Consider the following 25,420-nt stretch of genomic DNA (forward strand, 5'->3'; position numbering starts at 1 on the left):
CCGCGGCGAACAATGGGCGCGCGGCGGGGCGCGGAGCGGCGCGGATCTCTTCTGCGCCCCGCGGGAGCCCCTCCGGGCCCCGGCACCGCGCGTCCGTCCCGGAGCGCTGAGGGCGCGGCGGCGTCGCTTTTCCCGTGTTCCCCGTCTCCCCTTTCCCGCGGTATTCCCGGACCTTCCCGTCGCCGTGAATTTTCTCGCGCTCCCCTCCGCCGCCCGCTTCCCGTCCCTCCCGCCCCCGTTTCGTTGCCGCCGCTCCGCGCGCCGCGGGTGCCCGCGGGGCGAGGCCGCCGGGAGCCGGGCGCCGGCGGCCGCCCCGACGTTCGCGTTCGGGGCCGTGGGCACCGTCGGGACGGCCGTCCTCGGCAGCAGCCGCCCGGCCGGCCGGGATCGGCGAGAAGAGCCGCGCGTTGCGGCAGCTCCGTGCACCTGATCCCGCCGTGCTCCCGCACAGAAACCTCTCGTGCTTCTTTTTTCTCCGTTCTATTCATTCCCCCTCCCCCAGTCTCCACGGGCTTCCTGTGCATTAGCAGAGCAATAAGGCAGAGCGCTCCGGCGGCCTCTGGCTCGGTTTTAAATTCCCACAGACTTTACGGCACGGAGGCGGGAGCGGCTCGGGAGCTCCGTGAGAGCCCCGGCGCCGCGGAATCGCCGCTGCCCTGGGGCTCTCGATGCCCGCCCACCCCGCCGTGCAGTCACCTCCCCAGTGCTCCGCGCATCGTGGGACATGTGACAGGCGCGGATCCACCTGCGCGGGTGCGGAAGGACGCGGTGGTGCAGCCGGGCTTGGAGAGGGCGGGCTGTGCTCCTTCCGCTGAGAGGAGCGGGCAGGTGGGCGCTCCGTGCGGAGCGCGGCTCTGTGAGTCAGGCACCCCGCAGTGTGACAGCCCAGAGGAGGGGGAGAGGAGGACTCGGATAAGCAGGGCTGTTTGTTTCACCCGCACCCCAGCCCTGATGCATCCCCTCCCCGCTGCCGCTTTGAGAAGCTGAAAGCATCCGCGTACATTTGTGCAGGAGCTGGGGAGGGAAGAGCAGCCCTGCCCGTGCCTGGGTGCCCCGCGGAGACGGGCTGCGGAAGGGTGTCTTCCGTCTGGGCAGGAATCCACGGAGTCCTAAGTGAGTCAGTACCTGCGTGTTATTGGCGAGATGCAGAAATGGAATGTCAGGGTGATTAGGAGAATGAGGCACATCTGAGGATACGGCGGCTTGGCAGGCGCGCTGCGTGTTGCACCGCTCCTTTTCCCACTCGAGGGCAGGGCTCTCGGTGCTCTCCCCAAACTGCCCCCGTCTGGGGAGCAGGAAAGGTGACAGCGGAGCCAGCCCAGCGCCTCTGCCCTGCAGCAGAGCGGTGCGGCACGCTCACCTGTGCCGTGTACTCCAAGCAGAGCCGAGGAGGGGCTGCCCGCAGCCCGTGCTCAGGCAGGTGGGGTTTGGGCAGGTGCTGCTGTGCGGGCAGCACGCTGGAAAACCCCGAGAAATAACTTGCCATGGAAACTCCGAAACACCGAAAGCCCCGAACCTTTTGCAGAGATGTGCCTCACGTCTGAAGTTACCCCAGGTAACGCCAAGAGGCGCAAAACCAGCGCGTCACAGCCCCGTTTCGCTAACAGGCTGACTGTCTGGAAAACCGCCTTCAGGTTGGTGGGAATCGCCGGGGAGCAGGGAGTGAAAGCCCGGTGCCCTCCCTCGGGCCACGCTGACGCTCCCTGCTCCCCTCCGTGCCCCGCTGCGGCTCTGGGGGCAGCCGGGGCCGGGCTTGGCGCGGTGCTGGCGGGGCTCCCGGCCGCGGGGGGCTGGCACCGCGTCCGCTCTCTGCGGAGCAGCTCTCCGGGTCGCGCTCCCAAGCACAAACACGAGTTGCCTCTAGAAAGGGGAAACGGTGACAATTTTTTTGTTTGCTGCAGATTGCAAAGACAGTGAATGCCGATTCTTTCCGAGCCAGCCGTGGATTAAGTCCATTATAAAATTAAAACAGATGGAACACAATTTCACTTACATTACAAAAAAGGACAGGAACCATCTGCAATAAGATTTAGCATTGCAAAGCTATTGTTATCATGTTACCATTAAAACCTTTGAAGGGTTTTCTTTTCTTTTAGAAACTTGTCCGCATGAAACCAATGTTTTATTTATCCGTCTCCCTAAGATAATCATATTTTATTTAAAAACACGACGTCTCGCAGCTAGAGCTTTGGTTCCAGCAGAATGTGCAAAAGCAGAGGTTGTGAAACTTCAGCATCGAACTGTTCGGGTCTTCGGGGGGGAGGATGCGGCAGATTCCCCGTGCATTTTTCCTTTAACAACATTTCCTCGGGTTTGGGGACAATGTCTGATACTGAAAATAGATAATTAATGAGATAATGGGATACTGCATGTCACCTCCTGTCCAATGGGATTATCTGATGGCTAATTATGGACAGATTGTGATTAATGTGATTATGGATTGGTTATTAATCTGATTCTGGATTGATCTAGTTATGTTTTAGTCTGCTCCAAATGGTTAATTGGATCTGAGATAATAGAAATGCAGCTTGCACCAGATTTTGCCACATCAGTTGGTGAAGTATCTTTTGATCTGGGTGGGTTGCGAACAATAAATTATTTACAGCTGTTGAGAAAATGACTCTTCCTTAGAATGTAGCCATTCATTTTATTTTCGAGGGCCTTTGAAAACAAAATCAATATCCTTTTTAAAAGGAGATGTTGACAAAAGAAAGGCACGTACATAACTCACAAACAAATGTGACGAAATTAAACAGCGGTTAACCCGGTGGCCCAGTGTCTGGTGATGCATTTGAATTGCTATGCGGAGCTTTGGGCTCAATTCTTCTGAGACCAGCAGGGGTTGGGAGCATTGCAGGGGAAGAGGGCCCAGCTCTGCAGAAAGTGGTATTGCACAAGAGCCACTGCCAGCCCTGCTAGTGATTAAGAATCAGCCATGGTAAAATGGCAGAGAGAGTCCTTGACACTCCGTCCCCTCCGGGTAAGGGGGACGCAGAAAGTCAAAGGGCTCATCCCACCACCTTGTCTGACACCCTCTGCACCGGGCCCAGCACTTGGGCCACGTGTTGTTCTTTCTCCCCTCGCACTGGTTTCTGGTTGACCTCAGTCGTGGCTCAGAGAGATGCATCTGGTCTGGATGCAGCCTGCCGGCATGGGAGAGGCTGCCCTGCTCCCTGCCAGGCCGTCCTGCTGCCTCGCTACTTTCACTGAAACACAAATTGAGTTCATATTTTTGGGATCTTGTGCCATTTTCTGCTGGGCGAAAGGCAGTGGCTGTGATGTGCGACTTGAGACGTGGGGACGGGAGGCGCGTTGGCCTTGGCACCGGGTGGGACAGGCAGCAGGTAGCTCACAGAGGTGCCCACAATCAAACTGGTCTCGAAGCTCTGAGAACAGGTTTATCGAGGCTGCTGCCCTTAGCACCGGGGTGTTATTTTCCCCCAGGTGTCCGTGCTGCTGCAGGAGCGTTGGGCTGCTGCCAGATCCGCATCCAGGTTCCTCCCCAGCATCACGATGGGCAGAGAAAGCAGCTCCTGTTTAAAAAATAATGCTATACAACCTTTGCATTTTACATGCATCTCCCACTAGCAAGGAGGCGAGGCACGTGCTGGAGGAGGGATGCAGGTCATCAAGACCCACAACAGGCACCGTGCAGGGTGGAGCAGAGTGCTCCCCAGGGGACCCCTCCCTCAGCCCTGCACCATGCAGCGTGGTGCAGCAGGAGCTGCCTGCTCAGGAGGCCTGCCCTGTGTGCTGCAGAAGCCTGCATGCATCCCTCCCTCCTTACCAACCCTTGGCAGGAGGGCTGGCTTTTGCTCAGATAGAGAGCAACAGCAAGAGCAACAGACAGCTTGCAGGCTTATCACTGCGTCCTTGTTACCTGGTCAGCACCTGGGAATGGTTAGCGAGAGATGACAGAGAAGGGAAAACAGCTGTTGGCAGTGGCTTTGCAGGCTCGGCAGGGATGGATGGCTGCTGGGGTGTTTCTGAGGGAGTGTTCCCCTCTGCCCCCTGTGTTGGAGGTAGGGCTGGTGATGCTGTGCTGGCCTGAGGGCTCGCATAGGGCCTTGTGAAAGGCAAAGTGCTGGTGGCAAACACGCAGGTGGGTGGCTGTAAGGTGATCTGGGCAGAGCACTAAGCACACCTGTGCTGGGGTTTTACTCCAAGGCCACCCAAGGGTGACAAGCTCTGTGTTTGTGGCAGGTGGGTGGGGAGCAGGGCCCCAGGGAGGTGTGTCCCATCCCATCCCATCCCATCCCATCCCATCCCATCCCATCCCATCCCATCCCATCCCATCCCATGCTGATGGCCCCATGTCTGTGGGGAAGGGCTGAGAGTGGGGGCATAGGTCACGTCCTGGGCTGCTGAACTGCTTTGGCTGTGTGCTTTGCAGCACTCTGGCACAGAGCATTTCAGCAGCAGAGCTCTCCATGGCCCTTCTGGTGCAGGTTGTCACCCAGTCTCTCCCCACGGGCACCTGCCCGGCCCCAGGCTGCAGGTCCAGCGCACTGAGCCCCGCTGAGGCCTAAGCAGGTTGCAGTTGCTTTAACATTATTGGATTTTGACAGATTAGGAGGTGAATCCTTTCATGTGGTGGAGAAGCCTCCCAGATGAGGCTCTTCTAATTTATCTGAGTCAGCTCTGCCTGGCGGTGGTGGGAGGAGTAAGCTGAGGATGACCCCTGCCAGAGGGGACCATCATAGCAGTAATAAAAAAAATTCCTCCCCTTCCCTAAATCCCATAGCTGTGAGACTGTATTAGCTGGATTCCATATGTTTTAATTAGGAATTGTATATTTTAAGGGAACCAAAATCCGATTCTGATAGAGATGTGATAACACATGTGTGATGGCTCTTGTTCCGTTTTCCTTTTGTCAGAGGCCCCAGGACACCTACATGTTTGCAACCCTATTGTTGTAAGGTGGAGCAACTGCCTTACTGATTTGCCTCCCACCCCAAGAGTGTGAAAAAATGTAATTCCCTTTCAAATACAGAAATTGGGTCAGGAGATACTAATGAAATAATCCTGGATAACAATGCATTATAAATGGATCTTCTTCCACTAATTAATGGCTCATTTTTCTTTCAAAATACAGAGTCATATCCTCTGCCCGCTGTAGGAGCGGTGACTCGGTGCCGACAGCTCACACCTGTTGCAGTTTTACTGCTCTTATTGTTGTCACGCTGTAGGTGGGAAGGTCAAATTATTATTAAAAAAAACAGGCTTTTTGCCACCATTCAGCTCATATGGATCACGCTGATATAATCCCTACCTGATTAGGGTTATAAGCTCCTCCAACACTGGTCATTCGTGATGAAGACTTCCTTTGTGCTTCAGGGAATAATCCGCATCAAGCCAGTTTCAATAAAGATTACGCGCATCTGAAGCATTGCTGAGGTTTTAAATTAAAATTATAGACAGAAAATACAACAAGAAGCCTTTATATCTCCAGGCTGGTGACATTACACCAGGAAACCTGACCTGAAGGGTGGAGATGTCACTCTGCCCATCAAAACACACCATGTGCTGCCAAGCCAGATCAACAGCAGAAGAATGAATGAATTCTGGGCTGTGATGCATGTAGGTCAGTTTGGACAGAGAGGCTCTGTGCTGTTTTGGTCTGAAGTACTGAAAAGCCGCATAGCACCGAACCAACAAACAGGAGCTCAGAGGAGATCGGCTTGCTCTTTTTGCTTTGGTGTTTTCAGGTGTGGGTGGCTGTTCTGCCTTTTAAGGTCTTCTCACCCTCTCCTTCTGTGAGCTGGAAGCTCGTCTTTGGAGCTTAACACAGCTTGATGAATGGCGTGCCACGCCGTTAATTAATAAAGCGCGTTAATGAAAGAGGAGGTAAGGTTGCTCAGGATGCTCTTACTCTGTGTCGTTTCGCCGCTGTTCCTTTTTTTAGGCCACGCAGGGTGCAGATAAGAGGAGTTTACACGCTGTAAGAAATTCACGCGGGAAGGGTTCCGCTGTACCTTATTTTATTAGCTTGGGATAGGGTCTAGCACGGAGCATGGCCGCGGGGTGCTCTGCTCTCCGTGCCCTGGGCACCGCACCGGAATCGCGCTGCCTCCGCCGGGGCTGCTCCGAGCCACGCGCGCCGCGGCTCCCGCGCCCCGTTCAACCGTCCCGCCGCCGGGGGGGGCGCTATATGCAGCCGCCCATTGGCCCCGCGCCGCAGCCAATGAGGAGGCGGTGCGGCGGCGCGGCTCTCGCGAGAGCAGCGCGGAGCGGAGCGGGGCGGCGGAGCCATGTTGCGGGTGGCGGCGGCGGCGCGCGGCGTGCGGAGGGCGGTGAGTGCGGGCGGGGCCGCGGGGCACGCGCGGCGCTGCGGCCGAGGGTCGGCCCGCCTGGCCGCTCGCGGTCCCGCTGCTGTGTGGAGAGCCCGGGGCGGCGGGGTGCCCTGCTGGCGGCCGGGAGCCTGTTGCGCGGCCGGCGGCGCTTGGGGGAGGAGGTGGCGCTGAGGCGCGGTGGTTGCGACCGCTGCGGGCTGGCACTGCGGGTGATCGCGAGGTCGCCCGTCGCCGTTGACCTTCGTCCGTGTGGCCGCACTGGGAGCGCTGGGCCTGCGGAGGCCGCGCGGTGCTTCGTGTGTCACAGGGCTCGCGGTACCAAACGTAACGGCGAGGTGAGCTCAAGGTGAGCTGCAGCGCGGGGCTCCCGAGGTGTCCCACAGCGTCTGCTCAGCCCCGGGCCGTGGAGTTCCAACCGTGTGCAAACGGTGCTCCTGAAAGAGCTTTAGGGTCTCACTGCTTTTGCTTGGAGGTCTTCCATGCTTTCACAGGTATTACTGCTCAGTAGAGCTCTGAAATAGCAACAGTAGATGTATTAATCGGTTTGAAGCACTAAGAGTGGCTTAAATGAAGAGCAAAAAGCACCAGCACCTGCGTGATTTAATGATCTAGAGCCACAGCTGCTACAATCACGGTGATTGAGTTAGGCTGTGGGCCTTCTGGAGCAAAGGTCGTTGTGAAGAACACATGCAACAGCTGTGTAAATAATTTACTGCGTTAGTGAGGTGCTGGCACTGCTGCCCAGAGGGGCTGTGGGTGCCCCGGCCCTGGAGGTGCACCAGGCTGCAGATCCTGGAAGTCAGGAAGGTCAGCTCCTTGTTCTTCAGCCACGTGCACCTGAAGTTATATACCTATGAAAACCATAAGACATTGCGTGTGTCTTTAGCATGGTAACAATGCAGTGTGCAGAAGGGAATGGTTTTCTGTTGAAGTACTCGGTCAAGTTTTAAGTCGTGCAGTTTAAGAATGTCTACAGAGAAACCAGGTTTGAGAGGTCAGTAAAGTATAAGCAGCGAGGAGAGGTTGGAGTTGCATATCTTAACGAAAGGGGCACCAAGAGGTACAGAAAGAATTGGTGCAGATGTGGGAATAAGCCATTTCACTAGTCTATGCCAATAAAATAATAGTAGGCTTAAATTACAAGAAAGATAGTTGGGAAGAGCAAAGATAGACGTTAAGAAATCACTTGTAGTAGAAAGCATAGTAAATTTTTGGAATATTTTGCCTAAGAGTCATTGGAATGCTCTGATGGCAAACTAGATGTGTGTTGGGGCTATCATAGATACAGTTGCTTATCATCTGGTGGCACATAGCTTTGTATGGGCTACTGAAATGCCAACCTGTAATGATAATGAACTGTGGTCGTCAGAATTGTCTTGAAGTCACTCTTTTTTTTTTTTTTTTTTACCTCTGTAGAATAACAGATCATGTATTCCCTTAAAATTATTCTTTATCTTTTTTTTTTTACCATGTAAACATGTGTCTGTCTCTTCAGTCATTTTTCCTCTTCCTCACATGACATTGCGCGACAGCTTGAGGCCATCACCTTTTAAATTTGTACTCCCTTGTCACTCAGCCTGTGCAGATAGGCCATCCAAGGGCAAGCAAGCAGTGTTAGACTTGGCTGCCTAAAGACACGACACGAATGAATTGGTCGCCCTCACTTCCACACTCCCTCAAAAAGAAAATGATGGAGTGCCAGTGAAGGACACTGTGGCTCGCCATTTAAGAATAGCATTTTGCTTTGTACAGTGTTTCAGTCCTCTGTTTTTGTTTTAAAGATCTATATAGAATAACAGTTGCTCATGTTTCCACAGTGTGTGTTGAGATGATTCAGACTCGCTTCTCAATAAATGAAATAGGCTGCTTCTTATGAAGCTGTTGAGGGTCTTCAAGTGGAAGTGGGCTTAACTATAAGGTTCTGTTCTCTCACTGCAGTGTAGCATTTTACCATGTAATAGCTTTTCAATAAATATAATGCTGCTTCCTTAATTTTTAGTCACACTGAGCAGGTACTTCTGACTTGCCTCTACAGTGTTTTGGGGGACAGTGACCCAGTTTTCACTGCTGTCTTTTGGCTTCTCTTGATTTGTTCAGAGCTCACAACTCCCTGGTATTTCTGAAAACAGTGCATTTTATTTCATACATATATGTGTGTGTGTGCGCATATATTGTGATGAACATATGGGTTTTTATTTTTGTTTTTAGCCCGAGATAATTTGGATAAATGGATTGAATAGCCTGGGATGCTCCAGCAGATGATGGCCTTACGGGAAAAGTGCTGGAGTGTATTTGTAGTTCGTGTGAAATACAAATACAAAGTATTCTCTCTCTATAACTCCTGAAGGGAGGTTGTAGTGAGCTGGGGGTCAGCCTCTTCTCTCTTGTAATTAGTGACAGGATGAAGGGGAATGGCTTCAAGTTGCGCCAGGGAGATTTAGGCTGGACATTAGGAAACACTACTTTTCTGAAAGAGTGGTCAGGCGCTGGAATGGGCTGCCCAGGGAGGAGGTGATGGAGTCACCGTCCCTGGAGGTGTTCAAGAAATGTTTAGATATAGCGTTGGGAGCCATGGTTTAGTGGGGTTGTTGGTGATAGGTGGATGGTTGGACTGGATGATCCTGTAGGTCTTTCCCAACCTAGCTAATTCTATGATTCTATCTGTCCTTCAGCTGTCATTGGTGGCTCAGATTACAGCCTTTTTTTAGTGTGCTCATTTAGCTTGAGTTTACTTTCCGTAGCTTTGTCTGTATTTACAAACAGCTTTGTTGCTTTGATTTATATTAACAGTTTGTGTGGGATGCATCTGGGAAAGCTTCTTCTGTACCATGTCTTTTTTTTTGCTGCTTCAATTCTTTTGCAATCATGTCTTGATCATAATTCCTAAATAAATCTTATGTATTTTCTTGATTTCTTTTGCTGCTCTCTGTTGCAGTTAGGGCTCCTTCTTTTCAGCTTAGGTGCCTTCAGTGTTATTTTTCCAGTTACTGTTTCCTGGAGTTAAGTAACTGTGTCTCAGACCTCTTCTGTACCAGATGGTTACAGATGCTCTAGGAGTATAAACTTTATTGCCAGGTCTCCCTCACGGCATTGAGCTTGCCAAATATATATGTGTTTATTTATTTATTTAAGCTTTGCAGCAATGAGACTGTCTTTTAATTGAATTAGGCATTATTTTGTTATACAGGAATGCAGGCATTATTTTTATTAGGGTTTGTACCTCAAATCTTTGCCTCTTGAGTCTATTTTTGGGATTTTTTTTTCCGGTGCTAATGGGTCTGTATATGAGTATGATGTATATGAGATAATTAATTCCTACTAAGCAATTTTAAAATGTTATTTTCTGGATAGTCTGCTTTTACAGCTAAGAAAATCCTGACTGTAGGTTGACTGCGGGCAGTTCATTGTTGGCTATGAACTGGAGAGGCAGTTGACTCACCAATCCTACCACGCAGCAAGTAAAGGTTTAGGACACTCTTGTCTATCATTTTTTTAACTGTTAGTACACACGTTTTGTAGGATAGAAGCACAACATTCATATTTAAGAAGTGCTGGACCTCTGTGCAATGTGATGTGAAAGACCAACATGCGTTTGATTTTCATTGGCGTTGCTGTGAGGAGGCTGCAAAGCTTTTGACATTGTCCCACACCACAGCCTTATCTCCAAATTGGCAAAGTATGGATTTGTAGGCTGGACTGTTTGGTGGATAAAGAGTTGGTTGAGTGGTCACAGCCGGAGGGTTGTTGTCAATTGCTCGATGTCCAGGTGGAGGCTGGTGATGAGTGGTGTCCTCCAGGGGTCTGCCTTAGGATGGGTGCTCTTCAACATCCTCATAAATGACATAGATGATGGGATTGAGTGCACCTTCAGCAAGCTTGCTGATGGCACCAAGCTGAGTGATGCAGTTGACTCAGTGGAAGGAAGGGATGTCATCCAGTGGGACCTGGAAAGGCTTGAAAAGTGGGCGTGTGTGAACCTCATGAGGTTCAACAAGGCCAGGTGCAAGGTGTGGCACTTGGGTCAGGACAATCCCAGGTGTGCGTACAGACTGGGAGAAAGAACTCATTGAGAGCAGCTCTGTCCTTCATTGAGAAGGACTTGGGGGCCTGATGACATGAGCCAGCAGTGTGCTCCTGCAGCCTGCAAGGGCAACAGTAACCTGGGCTGCATTAACAAAGGGGAGGCAGCAGGGAGAGGGAGGGCATTGTCCCCCTCTGCTCTGCCGTTGTGAGGCCCCATCTGAGTACTGCGTCCACGCCTGGGGCCCACAGGAGGGATGTGGAGCTGATGGATATGGATATGGAGAGGAGGGTCACAAAGGTGGTCAGAGGGCTGGAACTCCTCTCCTATGAAGAAAGGTTGAGGGATCTGTGTTTGTTTAGCTTGGAAAAGAGAAGGCTCCAGGGAGGCCTCATTGAGGCCTTCCAGTACTTGAAGGAAGCTTCAAGTACTGGAGCAGGAGGGGCGATGACTTTTTACATGGTCTGATGGTGATAGGAAAAGGAGGAATGGCTTTGATGTAAAGAAGGGTAGATCTAAGTTAGAGAGCTTGTGGGTGCCCCGTCCCTGGAGGTGCCCAAGGCCAGGTTGGATGGGGCCCTGGGCGGCCTGATCTAGTGGATGGCAGCTGCTCACAGCCAGGGGCTGGAACTGGATGATCTTTAAGATCCCCTCCAACCTCAGCTGTTCTGTGATTCTGGGATCACCTGTGCAAATTGAATGAGCTCTGAGTGCGTGGCTTGTTGGCCTTAGGCATGGATTTGTATGGAGCAGGTGCATCCAGATTCTTAACATTTGGCTGGGATAGGAACAGTGAGTAGCCTCGGTTATTTGCACAAAGTCTGGAATTCCTGTGATGATATTTCAGGCTTTTACATTCAGCTTGGAAATCGTTGCTGGGTTTCTCAAGTGGGGAGCAGAAAGATGCCTTGGTGTAACTTGAGAAGATGATGGATTCAGTGAATCCTTTGGTACTCTGCAAGTGACTGATTTGGTGTACACTGCACATTTGGGTTAATCTCACCATCTTTCAGACATCTGGAAGCCAGAGGCCAGGTTTGCTCTACAGTAAATGGAGGAGGGAGGGAGCTGAAAACTCCAGACGTTTTTCTTTCGTAGGTGTTTATTTTATTGTAGGCTGAATCACTGTCTGGGGTTGCCCGCAGAAAGGAAATGTGGATGATTCCACTGTAGAGGGAGCGCGGGTGCCTAGCTTCCATCCATGTCTAAAGCTAGACAAAATAAATTCCCTGTCCTACTGTCATGTGGCTGTTGTCACATGTCTTCATGGTATGCCGGTGTGTTTGTGAGAAGACACTTGATTGCCCAGCTCTGTAGGGTGTTTAATTGTAATTGGTTTCTTCGGATGGCCCGATTCTCTAGAGCTTGGTTTCTGTGGCGCAAGAGCTGAGTGCTCTTCCCTCTCAAAGCGCTGCTGTCAGGAGCTTTGTTGTTGTGTTTGTGTTACTACTTGTGCTTTTCATAGCCTTGCTGCCAGCTGGTTAGGTTTGTGTGCAACCTTCCCGTTTTATTTAGGCTTGAAAATAGGCATCCTGATCACGGACCAGGTGGAGAATTGCCAGTGAGCAGCTGGAGAAGCTCGATGAGGAGGACTGGTGGCTATTCTGATGCATTAACATCTCATTGCAGATTTGCAGTGCTCAGGATCGTATGTGACTGAATTATTTAACCTCTGCCTTTATGTCAAATTCTGCTTTTGTTTTGGTTTGCTTTTAGTTGTTTTCAGAAGTGATTTTATGTATGTTAGTATATTAAAACCCAGGCTCACGTAGGAATCTTACTTGTTTGTCCAGGGCTTCTACTCAAGATCTAGAATGGAATTTTTCACTTATTTTAAAACTGGCCTTACCGCTGTGTCCTGTATGCTCAAGCAACATCCATTACTCATTCTTTTTGGCTAAAGGAGTTATTTCTCAGTTTTTTTTTCTAGAATTGGATGACTGTGACACTGCAATGCTTCTGTCAGTGCAGTACTTATTTAGGGAAGAGATCACAGTGTAGTTAGAATTAAATGCATGTTTAAAATGTGTTCTTTGAGCCACACCAGGCTCTTTTAAAAGAAATTTTTGAAGAGTCTGTGTCTGTCTTAGGAGAATCTTTCAGGAGCATGGCCCACTTTACCCTGTGACATGACTGTAAGTCGTTTAAGAAGTGAGCTATTTGCCACAAAAGCGTGGATTTGTTCTTCTAACGGTGACTAAATCTCATAACCTTTAATTGCAAATGATGTATGAAACATAATCAAAAATATGCTGTCTGATCTATATTGGCAATAAATATTTTGTTCCTGGCAATTGGCTTCAAACGTTCTTAGAATCTTTAATCGTAACAAGTAGCCTTAAGCAGAGAAGATGAAATGCAGAGTACTTTTACAAGAATTCTTATTGTTTTACTCAAAATGACAAATTATGGTCCTTATTCTGCAGAAACCTACCTTTTTAGTTATACTTTCATACTAAGAGTAGTTTCAGAGAAGTCCTTGGGTTTGCTTTCTCTGCGTGAAGTCCATCGTGCTGATAGACCTTGCATGGCTGAAGTCTGTGTCCAAATTTCAGTCTCTCAGGTTTTCTGAAGCTTTATTATCTGGTTTAAGTGCTTGGTGTGTGCAGATTTGTTGTGAGTGGAAGTGGGCTTAGAATATGAGTTTGAAGTAGTGCTGTCCAGTCTTCAGTTTTTGTTGGTAGTTGCCTTATTGCATTAATGAATGTGTTTTGCTTTGCATGTATTCCATATTACATTGATCAAAACTCAAGGTTTGATTCAGGCCTCATGTAGGATAACAAATACTTGAAAAATAATATTCCCCCCTCTCTCTTTTCCCTACCTTAGTGTTACTCTGGACAGTGAGTTGGTGAAAATAATTATTTAAGCACCATTAAATTGTGGTGGTAGCCTGAGTGGTCTATAGCATCGAATGTTGTAAAGGAAAACAGATTATCTTCCAGTAGAACCTGATGCTGTTCAGCGGGTTCTATTAGTGTGTTTGTAGTCTGGGAGCCTTTGATGGTTAATTGCCATCCTGCTACTATGTACAGTGTTGTTGTTGTAGATAACTGATTACAACAAAGTGAGTTCTCTGGAAAGATTCTGGCTAAAACATATGGGAGGGAAAAAAAGACAGTTAACTGCTTCTTACTCTCGATTTCCGGGATCTTAGCCTCACTTGTTTAGTCGTTCTTTAAGGCACGTAGTTCAGTTGGTCAGCTGAGCTTCAGTGTGACTTATCAGAACTTTCTTCTTAAGACTGTTCGGCATTTTCCGGTGACGGTTTTAGTTGAAAAGCCGTATGTAGTAGGTGTGCTGAAGTCAACCAAGTTTGTACGTTTTTTATAAATTATTAAATAGTACAGAAGTATTCTGCCTACTTAATAAAAATTACCTAGATTTAGTCTGCTTTGTTTGACAGCAGCGGCTGATGGTCTGGATAGCTGATAGCTTTCTGTAAAGCACTGCATGCTCTTTGACACTTTGCATTTAAAACGTTCCTAACTCCCCTCTCTCTTTCTGTCTTTGAAGGCATCGCTGCTGCACCGGTTTCAGAGTACGCTGGTCATAGCCGAGCACAACAATGAGACTCTTACACCCATTACACTCAATGCAGTCACCGCGGCAAAACAGCTCGGAGGTGAAGTTTCCTGTTTGGTAGCTGGGACCAGTTGTGACAAGGTAGGAAATCCTATTTTTGTTTGAATGAATTAATAAATGCACTGGCATTCTATGTGGTAGCATCCTGACTAGCTTAAAAAATAATCTAGCAAAAAGGAGCTGTGCCATGAATTGCAAATCTACTGGAAATGTGCTGCACTTGAGCTGCTTCTCTTCTGAAGTGGAAATGTGGGTATTGTTTTCATTTCACAAGGGAGAATATCAATATAAGCTGTTACAAGTTAAGCAAGCACATCTTTGTAAGACTACAGGGCAATTAACTCTTAAAACAATATTCCCCTGTAAAGTTTGAAAGGTAAATATTGTGGTGCTGAGAATTTGGGAGAATAAACCTTGCACCGTGCAAGGAGAGATCAGCAGAAATGAAAGGGCACAGTGTCAGGTGGGGCTTCTGAGTGTCTGCCTTTTACTGGTCAGCTGCTGGTAGCGTAGCAAGAGTGTCTGCAATCTGAAAATCTGAAGTTAGCATTTCTTGACTTGATCATATAGCTCCCATCTAAAGTAAGAGTTACTCATGTATTAGCTGTTGTATGGTTAGTCTGATTTTTAAGTGCAAAATCTGGGGACAGTGTACCTGTAGTACGTAAGAGGCACTCTTACTCCAGCACGATGTAGTCTGATGTGAATAATAAAAGTAAGAATAATTATGCCTAAGTGCCATGTGCTGTCTTGTGCAGGAGGCACGTTCATGGCAGCTAATTCACAAGTAGCTGGAGAAACCTCACTCGATGTGAGGAGAGCAATGTTGATGTTGAGCAAGAACAAAAAGAAGCCTGATGTGTCTAACTGTGGATTTCCTTATTCTTTGATTTTTTTGGTACTTGTGTAGCAGAACAATGATTGGGAACGTTCCATTTGTTTGGGGTTCAGTACTAAAGTCTATTTGGCAATATATGTGAAAAATATATGGGAAATGAAATATATGAAAAATACATGGGTTCCTCACAGAAAATGAAATTATTATTTTTTTGAAGCTTTGTAAGAGTCTGTATTAGTAGGTTAAAAGAGCCAGTCACTCAGATATCCTGTAGCAGCTGTTATGGGATATTTGTTTGTTTTCTCGTGTTAAATTTTAAGGGTAAAACTGGTTCTCAGCAAACTTAGTAAAACTACATTAGTTCGGGGGTGATGCATGTGGCCTCCAGACATTGCTGTCAGTCTTTTCTCTGATCTGCAACAGCCCTTTCATCATTTAAACTTCACTTCTGCAAATACAAAGGACAAAATTGCATAAAGATAGCATTGAAAATATACATCACATCAATAGGCAGTCATCTGCAAAGGATTGCTGCTAAAATTTGGACAGAGATCATAACATTGCTGTAAGTTTTTATTTGCATTGTATGCCTCTGCAAGTAGACATTGAGCGATATAAAAAGAATATAGGATTGTTTTATGTTACAATGCTTAGTAATGATCTTTGAATGAGGTTGTTATTGGCTGTGGTAATAAAACCTGAGATTGCCGTGTAGTCTCTCGTACGGGGCGATCTTTGCTAGGTTTGTGTTGCTTTGCTGTTCTCTTATTCCCCCAATTGGTTTGTGCTGCCCTGGAAGGCGCCGTGCTGTGAGTCAGAAGATCTGCTGCTCCTTCTGTGAGGTTTGTTCTAATTCTGAAATAACGTGCTTTTGGGGTCCTGTTTTAACTAATGTACAGACTGTGAGCAGTTTGCATTAGGGACTGTCTCCTGCTGTCTGTCTGTGGTGCTTGCCGCCGTGGAGCTCGACGTTCGGTTGAAGCCTCCATGTGCTGTTGTAATATGAACTAACAATGATTTGTTTGTAATCGTAGGTAGCACAAGAAGTCAGCAAAGTGCCGGGTGTTGCCAAAGTTCTTGTGGCTCAGCACGATGCGTACAAGGGATTTCTAGCAGGTGAGACTCGTTCTTATCTGTAGACAGAAGAAGCAGTATTGGGATTTGTGACTGATGATAAAATAGTTGTAAATTCCTATTTTTGTTCTCAGAGGAGCTGACTCCCTTGGTTTTGGAAACTCAGAAACAATTTAAATACACCCATATTTGTGCTGGAGCGTCTGCCTTTGGGAAGGTAAGTAAATCACAATGCATCAAACAATTCTTGCAGAGGAGAGAGGGGGGCACTTTTATATGTGTGCCTGAGAGAGGGGTCTTCAGATCAGCCATGGACAGTTCAGATTTCCCAAAAAATGTGACAGTAGTGCCCTGAAAATGCCATTGGCTTCTTCTGACTTCTCTTATGGGCTACTTGAACTAAGGAGCAGCAGAGAGGCTCTTTAGCAGTAGCCAGCTAATCTTATGTGCGTAAGGCAAAATGTATAAAATGTGTAATAATGCAAAATACTTAAAGATATCTGAAAGCATGATGAAAATGCAGTAATTGGAGATGAAAACTTGGTAAACTGGAAGAAAAGTCACCAAAAACACTTCTAGTATTATCAAGATTGTTATATGATTTGCATGTTGAAATGAAAGTGTGCAGACCTATCGGCAGCAAATTTTTTGGGGGGAGGAATTGCATGTGTGATGTAGGTCATGTAGATTGAAATGTCTGTAAACACATACAAATAATACAGATCCAGGTTCTAGCCAAGACGTTTTGTGAAGAAAATACGATTTTTCAGAACTTACTTTTTAATGAGTATATATTTAAAAATGTGCTTAAATATATGGAGAGCCCTAGTACTGACAATCTGGTAATGTTGTGGTGCAGCTGAATTAGAGAAAAAGGACACTTCAGAAATCTTGCCAATGTGGAATGAATAATGGCATCAGCCTTCCTTCTATTTTTGCTTCCAATCAATATCAATCCGTGTAATTGTAATTTTGCTAAGAGAAATCCTTACATGCCCTAAGTCTTAGTCATCTTATTTTTCAGTTATTTGTGATCTGCAGTGTCTTAGTAAAGGTTAATATCTTGCTTTAAAGTTTTTACTCCCATCATTGAGTAGTGCTTTTCTTGAGGAGTGAATCAGTGGCTGTTGTCACAGCTGTGAGTAGAGATGACCCAACTGGGCTCCGTGGCGTAGCAGATCAGGAGAGCAAGAAAAAGCAAGTAAAGTTCTTGCTCTCTTTAATTTCTCAATGCCTTGTGTTGCTCTTTTTATCCTCCTTCCCATTCCCTAAGGTGCTAAATTCTAGGGTCAATTTCAGAATAGGAGAATACATACTCTAATATTAATTTTTAAATAGTAAGTTTTTGGCTTTTTTTTGGGGGGGGGGGGGTGGGGAGGGCTGGAGAGTAATTTTTTTCCTCCTGCTGTTGTCTCTGATAAATGGCTTCCAAAATGCTTTTTGTTTTTTTTTCCTTGAAGCACTGTTATAAGAACTCAGCAATCCATAATTGTCAATTTTCCCAGTAAATTGCAACTATATTCAGTTCTAAATTATTGAAGCAAATAAGCCTCCTAATTTAAGATATTCAATTAGGGGTTTACTTACTATAAGGTTCGTAATATTTCTAATGTTATTACAGTAGTGGGTTCTTCTTTGGCTGCTGGAGCTGTGTGAGCAGTCCTGCAGTCGTGGCACAGTTGTATGTGCCTTAATTGCAGACAGCAATCTGTGAGCTTAAAATCAGGTCAGCAAATGTTCCTTTATTTAATGTGTGCATTTCACCTTATTTCCTTTGTGCTTCCTCATGTGCAGCGTGCAGATGCCGGCATTTACACTGCTGACTTTTAATCTTTAACTTGTAGAATCTTATTCCCAGAGTGGCTGCTAAACTTGATGTTGCTCCCGTTTCTGACATCATTGAGATTAAGTCGCCGAACACTTTTGTGAGGACTATCTATGCAGGTGAGTAATCACAACATGTATGTAGGGCTCGTGCAACTAAGTACCTAATACTGGTAACTTTTTTTATAGTCCAGTGGTTAGAACATTGGAATGTTTTAGGAATTTTCACCTTACAATCTAAATTGCTTAAAGATCAAATGTGATGCTCTCTTTGTGAGAATCCACATAATACTGGTAACTTTGATGCTGTAGGATTTTAGATGGAAGCCAGTTCTTTCACTTTAATTAGTAGAATTCAATATCCTTTATACATACTCAGTTTCTTTGTGTAATGTATTTCTGATTTGATTTTGTAAAACATAAAACATTAAGTTAATTGTCTGACATTATTTAATATGACTTCCATTAGCTCTGATTTGAGCTACCACAGGGTTATTTTCTCTAATTATGAAGACATTGCACTTCTTATTTATAATATTTAATTGGTGTAACTTGCAATGCTTTTAGCAGACTTTTTCTTGTAACTCTTTTCTGTCCCAGTGTTTTAATTCAGAATTGAACTCACTAGCTTGTGTTTCTTAATGCAACTGTACAAGATTGTACCATATATACCAAGGTGGTGTTTTATTTTGTTACATTATCAGCATGTGGCTGTGTGTTGGTTTTTTAGCTACTTTTCAGTCATTGACAGTTTCAAGATGATTTTGTTTGAGTAGCTGGTGTTGTAGCACTTTTTTAGTTTAGTTTTCTCTGCTGCATTCACTGTGAAATAAGTCCCTTATACAATTATTGCCAAAAACACAAATGAAATCGTGCAACAGTAGAATAGATTGACTTTGTATTATAGATCCATCTTATGTTTAAGAATGGTGCTTTCACAGGTGTTTTTTCCCAAGTGAAATGTAAAAGCATTTGTAAGGGATGATTTAAATGCTCTGTATCCCTTAAAAATGAAGCAATTTTTATCATACTGCAGAAACATGTAGTTGAAAGTAAATTGAAATATTGGAAATGAACACTCACGGAGTGCCTAAGTTCCCAGTTTTGATCGTCTGAAAGTTTTGTTTTTGGCAGGAACTTTATATCATGTGTATGATGGCTGCTGTAAAAACATGATCGTTCTTCACTAGGAAATGTTCTTTGCACTGTCCAGTGTGATGAAGCAATTAAAGTGTTTTCTGTACGGGGAACTTCTTTCGAGGCCGCACCAACGAGCGGTGGCAGCGCCAGTGTGGAAAAGGGTGAGTGTTTGTTCTCGTGTTCTCTCATTTAGTGTGATAGAGTTAGGTTTCCTCGCTGCAGGCTGATGTTTTGCAGGAGTATTTGTCAAAGCAAATTGATAATAATTTAGTCATCTTAGCTTTTTCCTTTTAAATATTGGTACTTGGTTTCATTGTTTTTTTTGTTGTTGTTGTCTGGTAGAGGACGATATGGGTTGTTGTTTCACTTACTGCTTTCCCTTTGACCAGAAACGGTCATATTCTGCACAGATAATCTGTGCCTTTTTCACTCGCTGCTTAAACCTCATCCATAGCAATCTTGGAACTTTTCCTTATTTGAAGTGAGAGCTGTTGGAGTAGCTGGGTTGGTTTTCACAGCAGAATTGGGCACAAATTGCAGTTGCTGGCAGTCCGTAGCTTTGGTTTAATTGGTTATATTTCAGTTGAGATAGGTCATTATAGCATTGAGCTAAATTAGTGGTAGTTGAAATTGGATTGAGAACACTCCATCATTGCTTTATATCAGTTTAAATGGTTATTTTAATGAAATCTCTGTAGCTTGGATCATAGAGAAGTCCGCAGTCTCAGGATCATGAAATGGTTTGAGTTGGAAAGGACATCTGGAGACCCCTCTGCTCAGGCAGGGACACTGGAGCAGGTTCACCAGGCTGCATCCAACTGGGTTTTGAATGCCTCCACAGGTGGAAACTGGCAACAGCTGCTCTGGGCTGCCTGTCCCAGGGTTTGATCACCTCTGCTGTTTTTCAGTTTGGGCCTTTTTATGACAGTGCTGTAAGTCCAGCAGAAGCAATCATTAGTAATGTGCTGTGTGTCCCCCATGTCACCATCGCAGTCCTCACCTTTGTCTGGGAGGCATGAGTACATGCCCCTGAACTGTCGCGTGTTTTCTGACTTAGAAAGAAGTCAGAATGTACTGCTTGATATTTGTCATTGGCATATCGTACTGTCTCTGCACTGTTTGCAAGGGCTGCTCTGAAGGTAATGCCTCCTATTTGATCATGTTGGTCCGTGATGTCAGAGGTCAATGTTGATGGTATGGCAGTAGAGGTTGAGCCTTCCCACCAATATCCTGTTACATTTTGTTGCCATGAGACAGGCAGCAGAGGGGCACCCTGACAGAACGGTGTCTGGCTTGGAAGTGTGAATGAAGCAGAAGGGTGGAACTGAATTCCCCCATGTGGAAAAAGTGGCATCCGTTGATATTCATTGATGCTTGCTGAACATTTATGGAGACTGAACTAGAGGTGGATGTGAGCATAGTGAGGAGTGAATGGTGCATTTCAGCAGTGGCAACAGTGACCATGGGTTGCCTCTACTGCTGCAGGTTTTCATGAGTGCAGCATAAGGGCATTGTTCATTGCTGGGGAAAAGACACAACTAATGGTGGTGAGAATGGTATGTTGAGAAAGAGTGTTTTGTAGCTGAGAATTTGCTCTATGCTCTTTGTAGCTGCTGTAGTTTCCTTGGAAATAAATAGGAGGCATTACTTCCGGAGCATCCTACGTAGTTGGCTTGATTGCCTCTCTTTTAAAAGAACTATGGTTATTATGTTGGGTTGATATCAGTGTGTTGTATCAGACCTCCATTTAGTGCAGCTTGATGTACATAAAACTTGATACAATTGTCTTTTCTTGTACTATAGGATAAATAACCACCAGTAATAAGGCAGGCTTGTAATTCAGAATCATAGAGCAACTGCTCATGGTAATTAAAATCACGTGGTAGAGCTAGTTCTAGAATGAATTTGTGCATTCAGTTTAAACTGAAAGGTTGAAAGCACACACTTCATCCTTCTTCTTCTGGATGCTTTTCTTTACCTGGTTGAAACAGTGACCCCTCCACCACCTGTTGGCGTGTCGGAATGGATTGAGCAGAAGTTGTCCAAAAGTGACCGACCGGAGCTTACGAGTGCAAGAGTGGTTGTATCAGGTGGTAGGTAGCATGCTCTTGTGCATTTCTGTGATGGTACAGCTCGACTAAATTATATCTGTAGGGAAACACTGACTTGATACATTTTTGAAATACATTATGTAGTTCTGAAATAGGACATAGGGGACAGTGGGAAGACCCTCCACGTCTGTGTATCGTAAGGAGGCGAAACAGGAAAGTTCAATATATGCTAATAGGCATTTTAAGAACAATGTCATGTTTGGGGAGTTGCTTTACAATTACAGAATCAAGTGTTTTTAGATGAAAGTCTGTTCTGTTTAAAAGTACTCCTAATCATTGCAGGCAGCCCAAATGTGATAGAATGGTTTTAATAACTTAACAAATAGGTATTCTTGTGTTCTGCTCTTCAGGTGTAGACTTTTTGTTTGTTTTTACTTTGTGCATACAGAAAAATAATACAAGCCCTTAGTTATCCTACTACAGAGCTTTATGCCTAAAGCCAGCAGAGGGAGCCCAGAAATCCTGTCTACCTGATTTCAAAGGAGGAGCTTGATGATGCTAATAAACAGTGAGAGTGCTGCTGGTTTGCATATATAATATCACAAAGAAAAGAGCTAAATCTCAAAATGTTAATTACTATTTAATTATATATCCAAAAATAACCAATGCAAGCATGACTTTGCACCTTTGCAAATGCATTTAATAATACAGAATGTTTGTGTGTAACAAAAAATCCTAAAGTGTATTGTACTCTTTCTTCATCTTTTTTTTTGTTCTTCTCAGGAAGAGGCTTAAAGAGTGGTGAAAATTTTAAGTTGCTCTATGATCTTGCGGACCAATTGAATGCTGCAGGTAAACACATTTCCCCTCCCCCTTTTTTTAATCCTGGTTGTTTTTTAAAAGATTGCATTAAAAGCAACGCTTAAGTCTTTTATTTTCTTATCTCTATCAAATACATTCTCAAAAGCCTGTTAACTTAGTTTTTGACAAAGTTTTGGTTTGTCCCTATGGTTAACTGTATTTAAATGCCAGGGTATGAAGCAAAATGGTAAACTCTTGTATTCCTTGTCCTTTTCAAGTCTCCAGAGCACAAGCTCACAAACAGAAAATGAAACTGTAAATGTACAAATTAGATTCTGCTTTGCAGAGTCACGGTCCTGTGGTTGGAGTGGTTCTCTTCTTGCCATGTTTTTCCTTTAGTTGGAGAAAACCAACTGTGTACAGTGTTTCAGCAAAATATTCTACATCAAGGCTGGGAGAGGAGAAGCTGTTTATGCTAATGTGTTTTAACTACATCAGCTTTGGATTTTACGTTTAGTAATAAATAGAATTTTTCCATGAGCGGCTTTGTTTTTTAGTTAACTTCACCAATTGAATGTCCATGTGGCATTTTCAAGTTTAGTTTGCTATTTTGCTTCACTGTGTCTGACTTCTTAACTTGACAGCAATATAAGATGGCACATGTGTTCTATTAAAACGTGGTGGAACATTATGGGAAGGCATATATGGGAAAATCCTGTTTTGACAAAGCAACAAGAAAAAAATAATGGAAATATGCCAGACTGAAATCCTCAGTTTTAAATATATGGCCCCTTGGTGCTGGGAGTAAGGATTTCCTGTTGCTTATGAAGTGCATTAGCATTGAGTATTTGGAAGTTTCTGCCTGTGTTATGGAGAGGGATTAATTTAAGAGCTTTTTAGAGGGAAGTTCCTAAATATGTGCCCATAGTGTGTGGGACTCTTCAGTAAAATACATGTGCTTTTATGGTGGTATGAATTTGAGTTGCTAATATTTTAAAAGAAAACACTGGAAATATTTTCTTTCAACTAGTTGGAGCTTCCCGTGCAGCTGTAGATGCTGGCTTTGTTCCTAATGACATGCAAGTTGGACAGACGGGTAAAATAGTAGCACCAGTAAGTATGGAAATGTCGTTCATAAGAGAACCGTGGTGTTTCCTAGTATACATGTTCCTTCAAAGCAATGAGCTAAGTCTCTGCTGAACCTAACAGGAAAATCTTTGTGTGTCTGGCGTGGTACTGTCACTTAAACATGCATTTGCAAGAACCACAGCAGCAAGCTGTGATGTAAATCTCCACTTTAGGCCAATTAGAAGTATTTTGCAGACAGTTTTGATAGAGGTTTTGCATGCTAGATTTTTTTTTATAGTGGCCTATGCTAAACTTATTTTAGTTTTCTGACAGCCATCATCAATGAGCTAAAAGATGTCACTGCCAGCGTAAACTTTAAATTGTACTGATGTGTGGCTTGGTCTCTGGAAAACCTTTTTACAGGTAGTTTAGATTATGACTTTTTAAATTTTTGATAATTATAACTTCATTGTTGCGTTGCATTACCTTCTAAGCAACATTTTTGTACAAGATAAAAATGCAAGGCACTGCAGACAGAAGTAATCTACAAGTTGGCTGCTGTATAGTGGGATACCAGGAGAAGCGTACTCCAGTAAGTATCTTAATTTTGGAGAATAACCTGCAGTCATTCTGTTCTGCCATGCATCCAGATATCGGGGGAGTGGTTTCTGTCCCCATGTATCTTTTTGGATCAGTAGAGGGAAGAGGTGGCTTGCTGTCCTGTAGAAGTCTGAGACGTATTTTTTTTGTTCCTTACAAGCCAGTGAAATGTGGAGAAATTGATATACAGATAAAGCACACGTGAGCATTTGTAAAACAGGAAGGTGCAAATGGAGCTCATCTCATTGTGGGATGGAACGTACACTAGCATGTTCCAAAGTGAGGAGATGGTGAGCGGCCAACAACATGGGCCTGTATGGAGATCTATCAGATGCACACGTTGAGCTGTATAACCAAGTAAGCATGCAGTCCTGCAGTAAGCAGTTATCTCTGAGTGTTTTTGGCAGCAGAAGGCACCGAAGAGGAACTTTTTACTTGTTAATGGTTTAGTAAGACCATGTCAAACCAATCAAACTGTGACTATATATAATAATACATCTGGCAAGATGGAGCAGTACTTGGAGATCTCAGTGACAGGAATTTGGGGTTTCTGGAGTCTGTTGTCAGTTCTTCATGCTGGCTTTTCTTGAACAAGGTTTTTTGTGCCTCTCAGCTCTTCTGTCTTGAAACATGAATAGGGATTCTTGGTGGTTTTTTTGTTTAAGTCCTCATTAAGATGGAGGCCTTCTGATGATAGCTCTGCTGAAGGGCTAAGCGGAGGCATCTCTAGGCACGCTAGTGATTAAGCTGTAAGCCTACATGATAGCCAACATTAAAAAACAAAACAAACAGGATCCAAAGAGCAGATGTAAAACAGAAGAGTTAAGGTCAGTCTATTTGCATGTTGTATTCTTCCAAAATCTTGATAGCTGTGATATTAATGTCTGCTACATGAGGAAATTGGGAAGCTGTACTGGTTACAAGTGCAACCCTAACTCTTCTTTCGAATGTTTTTCTTTTGGGCATAGAATGTAGCTGTTATCTTTTTGGAAATAGCACAGTCTAGCTCTAACCCCCAGTGTAATACTTCTCTTTGCTAAAAAGTACTTCTGTATTTAAATGTTATGTGCTTTCTTTGATCACATACCAGGCATTAGATTGAGTATACGGATGCTCCTTGATCTCAGCAAACTGTTCCAATTAATCATATCAACACCAGCTCAGAAAATGTAACTGCAACGTATGTGGAATTGTAGGTTCCAGAGACGGCAGAGTTGGCTGTCACATACCAAACCTTTTGAGGACCAGGGAAGTATGCTGTATGTCATTCAACTGCATGTTTTGAAAGAGCTCAGGACTGAATGTCCTTAGTTCTTCACTACCTAAATTTCCACTAATAAAGTGGGAAATGCTCATATGAGCGTAGCTCAACTGTGGATTGTGTGTGTCAGGTGATGTGTGTCAGGTGAGCGTTCTTTGTAGAGCTGAAGACACGTAAGCAGTTATGTTGAAATTTAAAGAAAGCATTATTTCTTCACCAAAAATTAGCCTAAAGCTTGCCACAGATAGATCTTGGCAACATGTGAAAGTCATAAGAATGTACAGCCACATCACAGGACCGCATCAGTATCATCGGAAAGCTCCCCGACTAATGAATGGGTGTTTAACTATTATGTCAATAAATAATCCTAGCTGTTACTATTGTGAGGTGCTACATCTTCCTGTCAGCAGTTTGGTGCATTGCTCTCTCGTCTTCCCATGTCCTTCTTAATAAATATTAAGCAGTGAGTTATCTGAAGTACTGAAAATGACACGCTCCTTGTTTCCAGTTGTTGGGTATTTCCTGTAGCTAGAGCTACCTGCAGGGACAGCTTACAGTGGCTTGCAAGTGTGAAAATGGAACGTGGTAATGGAAGTGCAGATTGAATTGATGCTAAGCCCTCAGAGTTGTTGAATGGAATAATTATTTTTTAGTGTGTGGAGTAAATATCATAATTGCGAGAAGATTGAAAGCTGCACATTCTTCACGTTCCTAATGTTCCTTCACAGTCTTTTTGGTTCTTTGGCTAGAATATAGTTCTGTGCAGTAGAAGAGAGAGTTCCCCTGAAATAGAACAGAACTTTCTTGGTCAGCTGAAGGTTATATGGGCTGTTCTACCGATCGTCTAGAGAGTGACTGCTTCCT

The 25,420-nt window shown here is 45.0% G+C and overlaps 1 protein-coding gene across 3 annotated transcripts in view; it reads left to right on the plus strand.

Moving 5' to 3' along the window:
• Positions 6,211 to 25,420, plus strand: part of ETFA (electron transfer flavoprotein alpha subunit) — a 32,634-nt gene continuing 13,424 nt past the window's right edge. Inside the window, exons 1-9 of one of the 3 annotated variants that reach the window (XM_021406871.1) lie at positions 6,212 to 6,293; positions 13,831 to 13,980; positions 15,772 to 15,853; positions 15,946 to 16,028; positions 17,656 to 17,755; positions 18,826 to 18,936; positions 20,767 to 20,868; positions 21,610 to 21,678; positions 22,658 to 22,740. In XM_021406871.1, coding sequence (XP_021262546.1) covers positions 6,252 to 6,293; positions 13,831 to 13,980; positions 15,772 to 15,853; positions 15,946 to 16,028; positions 17,656 to 17,755; positions 18,826 to 18,936; positions 20,767 to 20,868; positions 21,610 to 21,678; positions 22,658 to 22,740 — 822 coding nt within the window. In that variant the 5' untranslated portion in view covers positions 6,212 to 6,251. Of the gene's footprint in view, positions 6,294 to 6,757; positions 6,785 to 13,830; positions 13,981 to 15,771; positions 15,854 to 15,945; positions 16,029 to 17,655; positions 17,756 to 18,825; positions 18,937 to 20,766; positions 20,869 to 21,609; positions 21,679 to 22,657; positions 22,741 to 25,420 lie in introns of those variants that run through there. The other 2 variants (XM_021406873.1, XR_002441722.1) reach the window with 2 other exon arrangements.

The sequence above is a fragment of the Numida meleagris genome, chromosome 9, assembly GCF_002078875.1.
Source record: "Numida meleagris isolate 19003 breed g44 Domestic line chromosome 9, NumMel1.0, whole genome shotgun sequence".
NCBI classification, from domain to species: Eukaryota; Metazoa; Chordata; class Aves; order Galliformes; family Numididae; genus Numida; species Numida meleagris.